Here is a 13217-nt window from a genome sequence, read left to right on the forward strand (position 1 = left end):
CTTGGTGAAGCAAACACCGGGTTTTCCAGTGGAGCAGACACGAGTTTTCTAGGTGGAGCAGACCCGGGATTTCTTGATGAAGCAAACACCGGGTTTTCCAGTGGAGCAGACACGAGTTTTCTAGGTGGAGCAGACACGGGGTTTCTTGGTGAAGCAAACACCGGGTTTTCCAGTGGAGCAGACACGAGTTTTCTAGGTGGAGCAGACCCGGGATTTCTCGGTGAAGCAAACACCGGGTTTTCCAGTGCAGCAAACTTTTGGTTTTCAGGTGGAGCCAACTTCAGTTTTTTAGGTGCAGCATAGTCCAGGTTTTCCGGTGTTGCAGACTTCAGGGTTTTCAGCGGAGTAGACAGCGGTTTTTTAAATTTTGCAGGCTTCTGGTTTGTCAGTGAAGCAGACAAGGGTTTTCTAGGTGAAGCAAACACTGGGGCTTCCAGTGCAGCGGGGATTTCACGTGGAGCTAACTTTAGTTTTTTAGGTGGAACAGACTTCAGGTTTTCTGGTGTAGCAGACTTCACGTTTTTCAGTAGAGCAGACTCCGGTTTTTTCAGTGGAGCAGACATGGGTTTTCTAGGTGAAGCAAACACCGGGTTTTCCATTGGAGCAGACTTCAGGTTTTTAGGTAAAGCAAATTTTCGAGCAGATACCGGGTTTTCCAGTGGAGCAGGATCCGAGATGTCAGGTAGAGCAGACATCAGGCCCTTAGGTGAAGCAGGCTCCAGGTTATCAGATGGTGCCGACATTTTTAACTGCTGTTTATGGAGTTATTCCTTAATTCCTTTACTTTGCGTGCGGTGGCTTTTTTTTCACACGTGCTTGTTCGTTTTCTGTTAAAATTAGAGTGACCAGGGCTACATAAACGGACATGTGAGCTTTGGGATTTAGCTGTAGCAGAGCAGGGTCACACCGGTAAGGCTGCACATGTTTTGCTTCGTTCTTCTTTCTTCTCAGCTTCGTAAATAATTTAAAGGGTTGCCTTTACTTTTCTTTATTTGGTGACTCTTAGCCTGGTTTCATTCTATCAATTCTAAAAAATTAAAACAAAATAAGGAAATATGACTAAAAACCACTTGTCCCCTGTGGATAACTTTTTTGTGTGCTGGAAAATATGATCCGAAAGTCTGCATTTTTGTTGGGACATTAACTTACTCCCCACCATTGAAGAAAAAAGTGTGCCAGTTTTTGCTTCTCTTTGCCAATTGTCTAGCTGGCATTTTACAAAATAATAAAGAGTAGCATAATTTATGGGCCAAAAGGTATAAAGCCCAAAAAAACGACTGGTGTTTAAGGTTAACAAAAAAATTGAAGCCCCCCCCCCCAATGAGGCAGCTTAGATATAAACAAATAATCAGGCATGCATATGTTGCCAGTGTGTGTGTGTGTCCTAGACAGGATATCCTGTTCACTCGCATCTGAGAGCATAAATTCACTTTTATTGATCTTTAATGTCACTCTAATGCCTGCCCATTTCCTCTGGCATCGTCAGATCTCCTTTGCCTGATCCTGTTTTCCTCTTTTTTCCTCCTTATTTAAGCCTGTAATTGATCCACTTCAAGTGTATGTGATGGGTTCGACATGGCGTATACGCAATCTGAGCCTTATTTAGTAGCAAAGTGTGGAAACTTGGCCTGTTTTCAATGTTCCAGAAAGTGCTTAGAATCATTGACTTGTTTTATTTTTACATAAATTTAAAAGGAATGCGGCTTGCTCATATGTATGTATTTTTGTCAAAATATTTTTCCATTTTTTACTTATTCAAAAAATTAACCACTTAACTTTTTTTGGTAAGTTTTCTATCTTTAATATCTAGTGTTTTGGGAATCAATTTAGAAACAAACACACAAGAAAAGTAGCTACATTCATGATTAAACTGGCAATTTAAACATTTAAAATCGATTACAAAAAAAGATGATTCTGAAAGCTACCAAAAATGGTTGGAGGTTTGGAAATGGTGTGTTTAGGCTGTTGTCAGGGGTGGCATTTTAGAGGGGATCCATTGAGAATCAAAAGTGTGGATACGCACTGGTTGCCTGGTTTCCAAAAAAGAAAGAAAGAACCCTCCTATTTTTCACTTGTGTTTTTACAGCTGCTCTGTGTGTGCGAGTGTGTGGGTGTAATTTCAACGCCTCACCCACGTTTCCGGCCTTTTTGCCTCTGCTCAATATTGGAAATGTAAAATGTGAAAGCACTTAGATGAAGGGTATATCTGTTAACTTCCTTATTATATTTTATGTATATTTATTGACATTTACATACAGTTAAAGAACCATAAGAAAGAGGAAATATAATGAGAACATCTCATGTTAAACCTCTTTAATAATAGTCGAAACTTTAATCATTTTAATTGGACATCACCTACTTGAGAACTTAATCCTTTCATAATCTTCCTTCTTTCTTGTGCTTCTTTTTATTTAATTTTCCACAATTTCCTTTACATGTTTCCCTTCTTATCTTTCTGCTCGAAACTCATGAACAACATGTCGTATACGTAATGTTAATATTCATGAAACTATAAAGTGTTTAAAGCTGCTATGTGTTTGTTGCCAAAGGTGATTGTGGAGTGGCTGGGTTGAAGTTACTTTTAGCCTAAGTACTATGGAAACTTTTACTTCATTCTTAAAAAAGTGCCAAATATATGGCTTATAATAGCGACATATCAAGTATACGCCATGCGAGATTGTACTTTTCCGCCCACCTTTGATTTTCATCAGCTATGGCAATGGTTCAATACACAGTATATTTAGCTTAGAAATAATGAATCAATAAAATAAGTAACTTTAAAAATTGACAAAGTAAACACTGAAAATAAAAGCATTTAAAGTTTTTTTTTTTTTTTTTGGAAAATCTATTTACTTTCTGCATCAAAATGTTGAAGGAATACTTGTACACTTGTCTTATACTCGGTCTCGCCCAGGGCGAAAGATTTATCCAACTGAAGGATGCTAATATATTGTGTATGGACTGCACTGAGAAAAACAAGGAGTGCCCCATAAAGGAGACGGGATACAGTGTACTCAAGGAGGCATCTCGATTTGCAAGGGGAATACGAGGCTTTTATGCACCGATGGTCAACTGCCTTCCAAAGGGCATGCGAATTAATGGTTTGATGGCAGAATTTTCTTAACCGAACATCAATAATAATTCCTCATTGAGTTGCAGCTACCAAATTCGATGCCCTTTGTGTTTGGTCACCGAAACTGGGCTGCACTTTACTAATCAACAAGTTCAGGACGGTGCAAATGTTTTGTCACGATTGCATGCCACCCTTTGAGCCCCGAAACGATACGGTGAAGCGATGTCCTTGCCATGGCTATAGATTGTATGACTCTGGGTCGGGAGACCTCTACGGCGGTCTCTTCAAATTCCTGATTGTTTTTTATTTAGTAAAGTGGAGAATGCTTGAGTAAAGAAAGTTTCAAGACTGAAATGGTTTTATTATTTAAAGTTTACAGCCTGCCACAGCCTGGATTATGCGAATATGACACTATGTGTTTGTTATTGTTGCCTTTTGGTGCAATTTCTATAGTTATTTAAAGTATTTATGCCTATCTGAAAGCTTTGGCCAGACACTCGTGCAGTAATTAATATGGAAAGCATGAAATGTACAACAAAATAAATGGATACTCAAATCAATACAATATTTGATTCTATTTCATATTGCAAAGCTACATGAAGCTCGGGTTGTTGAATAATGCTTTTACCCGGATATTAAATCAAATTTAAATCACTTAGCCAAGATATAAACCAAATATTTCTAAGTTTTAAACGCATTCTTCACTGTTCTATGCGGCCCATCGGAATAAAGTTCCAAAAGAGCTAAGAAATGCTGTATCCGCTTTTCAAAGAGATCAATCTACCACCATCCACAAAGTTTTGCAGAATATTATTAAATTAAACCAGTAACTACGATTCATCGAAGAAGCAGCGGATTCATACTCTAGACACAAACCGGGTCCTCCCATCGCAATAGCTCCGAGACGGAAGCTTAAACCGGAACCAGCTGAAATGGAAGAATAAAAGAAAGCAGAATGTTTTTGCCACTTCTAATACGCATCTTACACTAGAATTTAACCTTTTCAGCTTGCATTATTTGTTTGATTGTTTTGGCGCTCGATTTCCATAAGCTTTATTGAAACGCTGACACAGGCGCAGTGCACAGAAAATAGTATTCCGACAAGTGTTCTCGGTAGCAATTTAATGACGAAAATACCGAAAAACCGGATGGTATTTTTTATTACCAGCGGCGCGGTCATACTGGTCGTGAGAGCTGGTCATGTACCTGCAAGCCTGTCAAATGTTAAATAACAGCTGCGGAACTCACGAAAAATCACGATATAGGATATCGATATATCGATATGACAACGACCCGACACCCGAGGGAGAATTCTGTTAACTTACAGCCTCCTGATCCAATATAAAGCTCAGAGGCGAAAAAATGTCAACAAAAATAACAATTTTTTAAGTTAATTTTTGTTTAAAAGTTTTCCATTATTTTCTGAATATCTTATTGGTCTTCCTCCTTTGCGTATGACCTATTAGTGCCTATCTTGTGCAGATATTTTACAGGCACTTCATAGTCGACGCAGCATTATATGTACATTTATTAAAATAAAAACAAGCAAGGAAACTACTTTGCGCACGCCGAAGTTTATATACCCTTGCAGATAGAACTTCGATGACTAAGAATCAATACAATATAAAATATATATATTTATGTTAAAAAACAATGAAGTAATACCTGCTTTCATTTTATTCACCTATTCATAATATATTTACAGTTTTACATTTACAGATTTGCAGTATTCGTCTATATCTAACGATTGTTTGTATGACACCAATATGGTATAGTTTTTTGATTTTCATAAAATTTGACACAAAATTTAAGACTAATATAAAATGGCTATATCTCAAATTTGATGAAAATCTGTTGAAAACTTATAATGTTATAATTTTTAATTGGATTAATTTCTTGATCGTTCCTATGGGAGCTATATGATATAGTAGTCCGATTTTCATAAAATTTTACACAAAATTGTAGAAAAATATAAAATGACTATATCTCAAATTTGATTTCATTCTGTTGAAAACTGAAAATGTTATCGCCACGGCGATTGTCAGTCTTCCTACAACAGCCACTGCCATTCTCATTCCTCTCAAATTTCTCGATCTTTTCTATGGGAGCTATACGATATATTAGTCCGATTTTCATAAAATTTTACACAAAATTGTAGAAAAATATAAAATGACTATATCTCAAATTTGATTTCATTCTGTTGAAAACTGAAAATGTTATCGCCACGGCGATTGTCAGTCTTCCTACAACAGCCACAGCCATTCTTATTCCTCTCAAATTGATTTCATTCTGTTGAAAACTGAAAATGTTATAATTTTTTTTTGTAAAAATTTTCCGATCATTCCTATGGCAGCTTTATGATATACATAGTTGTCCGATCCGGCCCGTTCCAACATATATATATGACTGAGCGTTGTAAAAAGGCGGAAAAATAATCAAGCAGATTGATAATAATTTTAAAGTTATCCGCAAAAAGCCAACTCAATTTCTAAAAGAACAGAATTCCCGCATTCCACAATTCCCGCAATTCACAAATGTTTCACTCAATTACCATTAATAAAAAAAAAACAGTTTCGTCGGTAAATAATCCAAATTTGCAGCACTGCCCTGGATAGCCAACGCGAGAAAACTCTGTTAATTTACGTCCTCCTCTGTTAATAAGAGCGGATATGTTACAATAAATGTTAAAAACAGCTGCGGAACTCACGAAATATCACGATACTGCATATCGACATGTTACTAATTTTACATCTTAGATGGGAATTTGACCCCATGTATCTGTAAACGTGTAGAACGGCCTAACAGATGTGTCAGATGTAAGATGTTAGACAACCATCACGAAATCGTCGTATCGAAATATCGGCATATCGAATTATCGATTATTGATATTTTTTTTTCATCAGAAATGGACGAATTCGTAAGTGATTGTTAAAAAATAAATAAAAAACAATAAATAAACAATAAACAAACAGTGCGGGGGCGGGAACTATAGTGCTGACACGCCCCCACCCACAGTGAGTGCAGGCAAATCAAGTTAAACATTAAGAACATTGACAAGAAGCCGAAACTTTACGTACGTGTTTTCAACCTGTATTCGGGTACAAGTGTGTGTGTGTGTTTATGTTTGTGTGGACTCACTTTGTTGTGAGAAGGTATTCCGCAATTGCAATTGCAATACACAATATTTGATGCAGTGCGCAAGTTTGAATGTGTGTTTTTGTGTGTGTAGGTACGTGTTTATATCGGTTAACACGTGCCGCCCCCTCCCACCCGCCGCCTTCGGTCTCCTGCTCCCTTTCTCGCTCGTTCCTCCAGTGGCATTCCTATGCAGTTATCACTCCCAAAACAACAACAGTGGGAGTTCTCGAATATATGTATATGTGTGTGTGTTTGTCCGCTTACGCTTCATTAGGGAAAGTTACGGTTTCCTCTCCTTGTAGCTGCTGCAAAGGGTCAAAAACCGGTTTAGTTAAAGGGAAAAACAAAAGAAAACGCTTTCCCTTTTTCTTCTTTTGCTCTTTTGTGTTATATTTTTGCTTTTCTCCTTCGCTAAGCCGGTCAATTATTGCACAAAACTTTGTTCCCAATCCCACTTCCACACACACACATTGGCACACTTGCAGTCAAGAAGCTGCTCACAGACACACACTCACACTCAAGTACACAGCTGATGGCGCGAGTTCATTGTTTGCTTAATCACTGCAGGAGAGAGGGAGAAAGAGAGTGATGGATCAAAGAACGGTGGGTAAATAGAGGGAGTGAATAAGAGGGAGAGACGTAAAGACAGTTATATTACAAATTAATACGGTTATTTATATTGCGAAATTTCAAACTTTAAAGAAAATATTTGCGCTTTACAATTGTTTCTTTTTTTTAATTTATTAATATATTAATTTATATGCTTCGGAACCCTTCGAAGAATTTAGTTTCTTATTGCTCACTCTTATCAAAATATTTCTAAGTATTTATTTAATTTTATATAATTTATTTAATATTTTTGTTTTCTAATATTTTCGTATATTTTCATAAGTTCTAAATCGTGTGTTAGGTTTTCCGGGTTTGGGGTTTATCTTCTGAAAAACACTCAAGAGCTTAGTCTTTGTGAAACATTTCCATATTGTCTAGATCTCTAGATCACAAAAGAAGACAATTTTATGTGCCATATTTATCCAAAAAGATATATATAGGTGCTTCTGCAATTCTCAATAGATTCAATAATTTGTACTCGGAAATTTCCAGTTTTATTAGCATTTTCTAGATGCCAATCGGAAGTGGCTGCTTTGTTTGTGTGTGCGCCTTTCCGATTATTTATTTATTTTTTTGTTCTGAAGATCGAACCTATACTACACACCTCTGGAATAGCTCGTAAATTTGTACTTTTCTTTGGAAATTCGTTTCTTTGACTTTGGCAATTTGTTTAAAGAGAGAAAACTTTCATTCATGCGAACAAAAGCAGGAGGGAAGGTCGAATTTATATTTGTTTTTTCTCAATTTTCCATGAATAGCACGAAAGTTTTCTTTCATAGAAAATTCACGTTGCGTTATTACGTTTTAGAACCTCATATCTGAGTAGCAGATTTAGCAATTAAATAATTCTTAAAGTAATATAGATATTGGATTTTATTTGTAACCCTCTGCTTATGAACTGAACTGTTTTTATTGTGATATTTAGTTGCCATAGAACTCGGTCGTTTTTTAAATCGAATTGGAATTATATTAGTCATTTTCGAATTCATTTCATCATTGATTTTTCGTATTCAGTTCCCATTTGGATTGCAAATATTTATGTTTGCACAATTGATTTCACTTGAACACTGCAAATAGTGGCGTTTTTTATTGTTGTCCATATGATAATATTTGTACGAATGTGTTTCTGTCTGCAAGTGAGACTCAATGTTCAAATAGAAATGCTCATAAAAGAGGCAGTCAGTGGGATGTTAAACGACCATAATATGATTTTAGCCCAGTTCCAGGTTGTCTGCTTCCTTCAACGTGGCCTACAGAGAGAGAGATTTTATTTAGATCTGACTCAAGCTTAAGCTAAAAGTCCTGTAAAATTATTAAAATAGTTGAAAGAATGTATGGAATGAATGATCAATGCAAGGACTGAGCATTCAAGGATAGTAAACATTTGATCTGTGGCATATTACCTAACTATATACTATATACAGATTCTAGAGTTTCTATCTCACTATCAAGTTATATGGATTATAGAATATGTGTATAAATCTATATATTCCCTAAACATAAATTCATTTTAGCATTATTATCCCATTTTCGGTTGCTTTGAATTTATTATTATTGTATCCTTGAGATGGGATTTTGAACCCGGACTTGGAGTACAATAACCCCCATGCAGGATAACATAAGGGGATTTAAGGGATATTATAGACAGATATATAGTGGGTACTAAAGGTGTGGCAGCCTGTTGCTATATATATTTATATAGATATGCCTGTTTTTTTGATTTCATTTGCTCAGCCAGCCGGGCGACTGACTCGGCATCCTCATTTGCGTTGATTAAGCCGCGAGGGCAGCAGCCACAATAACTTTCATTAAAAACGAAAAGCGGAGAATAAAAATAAACTGAAAATAAACAAAAAGAGCGTTGTGCAACGCCGCAACGTGTGTGTGTGTGTGTGTGTGTGTATATCGTGGAAATGGGTCAAACCCATTGGCTCTCCTCTTATCAACCGCCGCACAGGCCACAAACGGCAAAAAGTAGAACACCACACCGCACCACCCGTCCCGAACTGAACCCAAAACCAAAACTGAAACTGGAGCGGGAGTGGAAGTGGGAGTGGGAGTGAGATAGGGAACACAGCTAGTCCCAGAGCGCCTAGAGCACCTAGGAAAAAATAAATAAATATATATCTCAAAAGTAGGGGAAAATGATAAGGGGGAAACGAGAGTACATCTCGAAAAGCAGAACATTTAAAATCGTAAATGGTGTACGGATTTGCTACTTTTGGGACTTTTTTTTGCATGCCACAATAAGCCATTTAATGCACAGAATTTAAGCCATTATAATATACATCCATTTATTTCTCTTAAAATTTTCCGATCGTTCCTATGCCAGCTATATATATATACATATATATATATTCCACCGATTCGCCATGCTCTGACTTATATACTAGTAAAATTATATAGAAGAATAACTCCATGGTTTTATTCAAATAGGTTGCTCTTCAATCTCGCACATCTGTGCATATGATTCCCAACTTGTTCTAACATCCCCGGAACGAAGTGCCTTCTACCAGCCAAGTCTCGGATACGTGTTGTGATACAAAAGTTGCAAGTCATTGTTTATTAGTGTTCAAAGTTAGTAACTGATCATACATACTGGTGATAGATATTTACTGTTCAGAGTTACTTGCTGGTCATAGATACTTCCTGTTCAGAGGTACTTACTGGCCGTAGATACTTATCGTTCAGAGTTACTTATCGGTCATAGAAACTTACTGTACAGAGTTAATTACTGCTCATAGTTACTTAATGTCCAGAGTTACTTACTGGCCATAGATACTTACTGTTCAGAGTTAATTACTGCTCATAGTTAATTAATGTCCAGAGTTACTTCCTGTTCATAGTAATTGACTTAAATTTTCCGATCGTTCCTATGGCAGCTATATATATGTTTATATAGTCCACCGATTCGACATGTTCCGACTTAGATACTAGTAAAATTATATAGAAGAATAACTCCATAGTTTCATTCAAATAGGTTGCTCTTAAATCTCGCACATCTGTGCATATGATTCCCAACTTGTTCTAACATCCCCGGAACGAAGTGCCTTCTACCAGCCAAGTCTCGGATACGTGTTGTGATACAAAAGTTGCAAGTCATTGTTTATTAGTGTTCAAAGTTAGTAACTGATCATACATACTTACTGGTGATAGATATTTACTGTTCAGAGTTACTTGCTGGTCATAGATACTTCTGTTCAGAGGTACTTACTGGCCGTAGATACTTATCGTTCAGAGTTACTTATCGGTCATACTTACTTAATGTCCAGAATTACTTACTGTTCATAGTAATTGACTTAAATTTTCCGATCGTTCCTATGGCAGCTTTATATATTTTTATATAGTCCACCGATTCGACATGTTCCGACTTATATACTAGTAAAATTATATAGCAGAATAACTCCATAGTTTCATTGAAATAACTTGCTCTTAAATTTGTTCCAAAACAAATCTCTTGATAATATGATTCCCAACTGGTTTTAACATCCCCGGAACGAAGTGGCTGCTGCCGGCCAAGTCTCAGAAATGTGTTGTGTTACAAAAGTTGCAAGTCATTGTTTACTTGTATTCAAAGTTAATTACTGATCATACATACTCAATGGTCAAATGACTTACTAATTATTGCTCATAGTTGAATACTGATCATAGTTACTTACTGATCATAGTTACATTCTGTTCAGTGTTACTGGTCATAGATACTTACTGATCATAGTTACTTAATGTTCATTGTTACTTACTGATCATGGTTCTATAATTCGTCCGATTGCTCCTATGTCAGCTTTATATATGTATATATATAGTCCACCGAATCGGCATGCTCCGACTTATATACTAGTAAAATTTTACAGAACAATAACTCCATAGTTTCATTCTTAAATTTGCTCAAAAGCAAATCTCGCACATCTGTGATATGATTCCCAACTTGTTTTAACATCCCCGGAACGAAGTGACTTCTACCGGCCAGGTCTCAGAAATGTGTTGTTACAAAAGTTGCAAGTCATTGTTTACTAGTGTTCAAAGTTAGTAACTGATCATACATACTTGCTGGTCATAGATAGTTATTGATTAAAGTAATTTACTGGTCATAGATACTTGCTGTTCGGAGTTACTTACTGGTCAAAGATACTTGCTAATCAGCGTTAATTTCTAGTCATAGATACTTACTGTTCAGGCTTATTTACTATTCATAGTTCTATAAATCGTCCGATTGTTCCTATGGCAGCTTTATATATGTAGATCTATAGTCCACCGATTCGACATGCTCCGACCTTTATGCCAGTAAAATTATACAGAACATTAACTGCATAGTTTCATTCAAATAGATTACTCTTAAATTTGCTCAAAAGCAAATCTCGCACATCTGTGATATGATTCCCAACCTGTTTTAACATCCCCGGAACGAAGTGACTTCTACCGGCCAGGTCTCAGAAATGTGTTGTGTTACAAAAGTTGCAAGTCATTGTTTACTTGTATTCAAAGTTAGTAACTGATCATACATACTTACTGGTTATAGATACTTACTGATTATAGTTACTTACTTGTCATGGTTAATTAATGTTCAGAGTTACTTGCTGGTCATAGGTACTTACTGTTCAGAGTTACTTAGTGGTCATAGATACTTATCGCTCAGAGTTACTTACTGCTCATAGTTACGTATGGTTCATAGTAACTGACTTAAGTTTTCCGATCGTTCCTATGTCAGCTATATATATATATGTTTATATAATCCACCGATTCGCCATGCTCCGACTTATACACTAGTAAAATGATATATAAGAATAACTCCATAGTTTCATTCAAATAGCTTGCTCGTAAATTTGTTCCAAAACAAATCTCGCACATCTGTGCATATAATTCCCAACTTGTTCTAACATCCCCGGAACGAAGTGCCTTCTACCAGCCAAGTTTCGGATACGTGTTGTGTTACAAAAGTTGCAAGTCATTGTTTATTAGTGCTCAAATTAGTAAGTGATCATACATACATACTGGTCAGAGATACTTACTGATCATAGTTACTTACTTGTCATGGTTAATTAATGTTCAGAGTTACTTGCTGGTCATAGGTACTTACTGTTCAGAGTTACTTAGTGGTCATAGATACTTATCGCTCAGAGTTACTTACTGCTCATAGTTACGTATGGTTCATAGTAACTGACTTAAGATTTCCGATCGTTCCTATGTCAGCTATATATATATATGTTTATATAGTCCACCGATTCGACATGTTCCGACTTATATACTAGTAAAATTATATATAAGAACAACTCCATAGTTTTATTCAAATAGCTTGCTCCTGAATTTGTTCCAAAACAAATCTCGCACATCTGTACTTATGATTCCCAACTTGTTTTAACATCCCCGGAACGAAGTGCCTTCTGCCAGCCAAGTCTCGGATACGTGTTGTGATACAAAAGTTCCAAGTCATTGTTTATTAGTGTTCAAAGTTAGTAACTGATTATACACACTTACTGGTGATAAATACTTACTGATCATAGTTAACTAATGTTCGTTGACACGTACTGATCAGAGTTATTCACTGCTCATAGTTAATTTCTGCTCATAGTTACTTAGTGCTCATAGTTACTTACTGGTCATAGATACTTATTGATCATAGTTATTGATCATAGTCAATTACTGATTATAGAACCGCTGATTGAAATTATCATACCCTGCAAGCGTATAAAAAAAAGTAACATAGAAAAACTAGAGTTGAGTAAGACATATTGTGCATTATCAAAGCAACAACAAAAAATTTCTATAGTTTGACCTGAAAGTTAAATATATAAAAATATATATTAACGTTCCATTATATGCGTTATATAAATACTTTCTTTTATGTATTGAATATTTGTTGTATCAAAAAGCAAACAAATTAAAAACCATTTATGGTTAAATACAATATTTTAAAATGTATATTGAACATTACAAATCATATTCATTTGATACATGTATGTACACTATATATTATCTATATCTAATACTTATTCCCTCTAAACTGGGTCAGTGTATGAGTAGCATATGACTATTTATTAGTGACCAGTACTCCTGCTTTTGTTTTAACTACGATTTTCCCCATTTACTGACTCATAATTGGGAATTATTTCGATAACACCAATGAGGGAGAAGGTGAAGGTGGCAATAGCTAGTTGGGTTGTTAAGAGAAGAAAAGGGAGCAGCTAGGGCATTGTGTTTTGCTTTTTGTGTTGTGTTGTGCCTCTGCCTCTGCTGCTGCTGCTGCTGCTGTTGTGCCAATCTCTTGCGGGTCATTGAACTCGCCCTACAGACTCCCATGTGACCGACCGGGCGAGTGGCTCTTGGCGAAGTCTTCTTGCTCCTCTCTCCGTCTTGCTGCCAGTTCATTCTATGATTTCGAATCCGAATCTGCCTCTGGAGC

At 36.3% G+C, this 13217-nt stretch overlaps 2 protein-coding genes across 5 annotated transcripts in view; both read left to right on the plus strand.

Annotated features, from left to right (window-relative positions):
• Positions 1-928: 928 nt before the first annotated feature.
• Positions 929-3427, plus strand: LOC147645119 (uncharacterized). The gene is made up of 2 exons (XM_086825939.1): positions 929-3101; positions 3160-3427. The coding sequence occupies exons 1-2, from the start codon at positions 2867-2869 to the stop codon at positions 3405-3407; spliced, it is 483 nt and encodes a 160-aa protein (XP_086682065.1). The 5' UTR covers positions 929-2866; the 3' UTR covers positions 3408-3427.
• Positions 3428-5881: 2454 nt separating this feature from the next.
• Ptpmeg2 (Protein tyrosine phosphatase Meg2) overlaps positions 5882-13217 on the plus strand; it is a 38023-nt gene continuing 30687 nt past the window's right edge. Inside the window, exon 1 of one of the 4 annotated variants that reach the window (XM_020952935.2) lies at positions 5882-5990. In XM_020952935.2, coding sequence (XP_020808594.2) covers positions 5895-5990 — 96 coding nt within the window. In that variant the 5' untranslated portion in view covers positions 5882-5894. Of the gene's footprint in view, positions 6147-6217; positions 6303-13217 lie in introns of those variants that run through there. The other 3 variants (XM_086826008.1, XM_086826004.1, XM_086826014.1) reach the window with 3 other exon arrangements.

Source organism: Drosophila serrata, unplaced genomic scaffold (genome assembly GCF_035046125.1).
Source record: "Drosophila serrata isolate PLE 108 unplaced genomic scaffold, ASM3504612v1 contig_8, whole genome shotgun sequence".
Classification (NCBI taxonomy): Eukaryota; Metazoa; Arthropoda; class Insecta; order Diptera; family Drosophilidae; genus Drosophila; species Drosophila serrata.

What these genes read in the sequence shown, in the direction of transcription:
- LOC147645119 (XM_086825939.1), top strand. Translation starts at nt 2,867, where the DNA reads ATGTTGAAGGAATACTTGTACACTTGTCTTATACTCGGTCTCGCCCAG. An exon ending in AAAGGGCATGCGAATTAATG is followed by an intron (nt 3,102 to 3,159) that starts GTTTGATGGCAG and finishes ATTGAGTTGCAG; the next exon opens with CTACCAAATTCGATGCCCTT.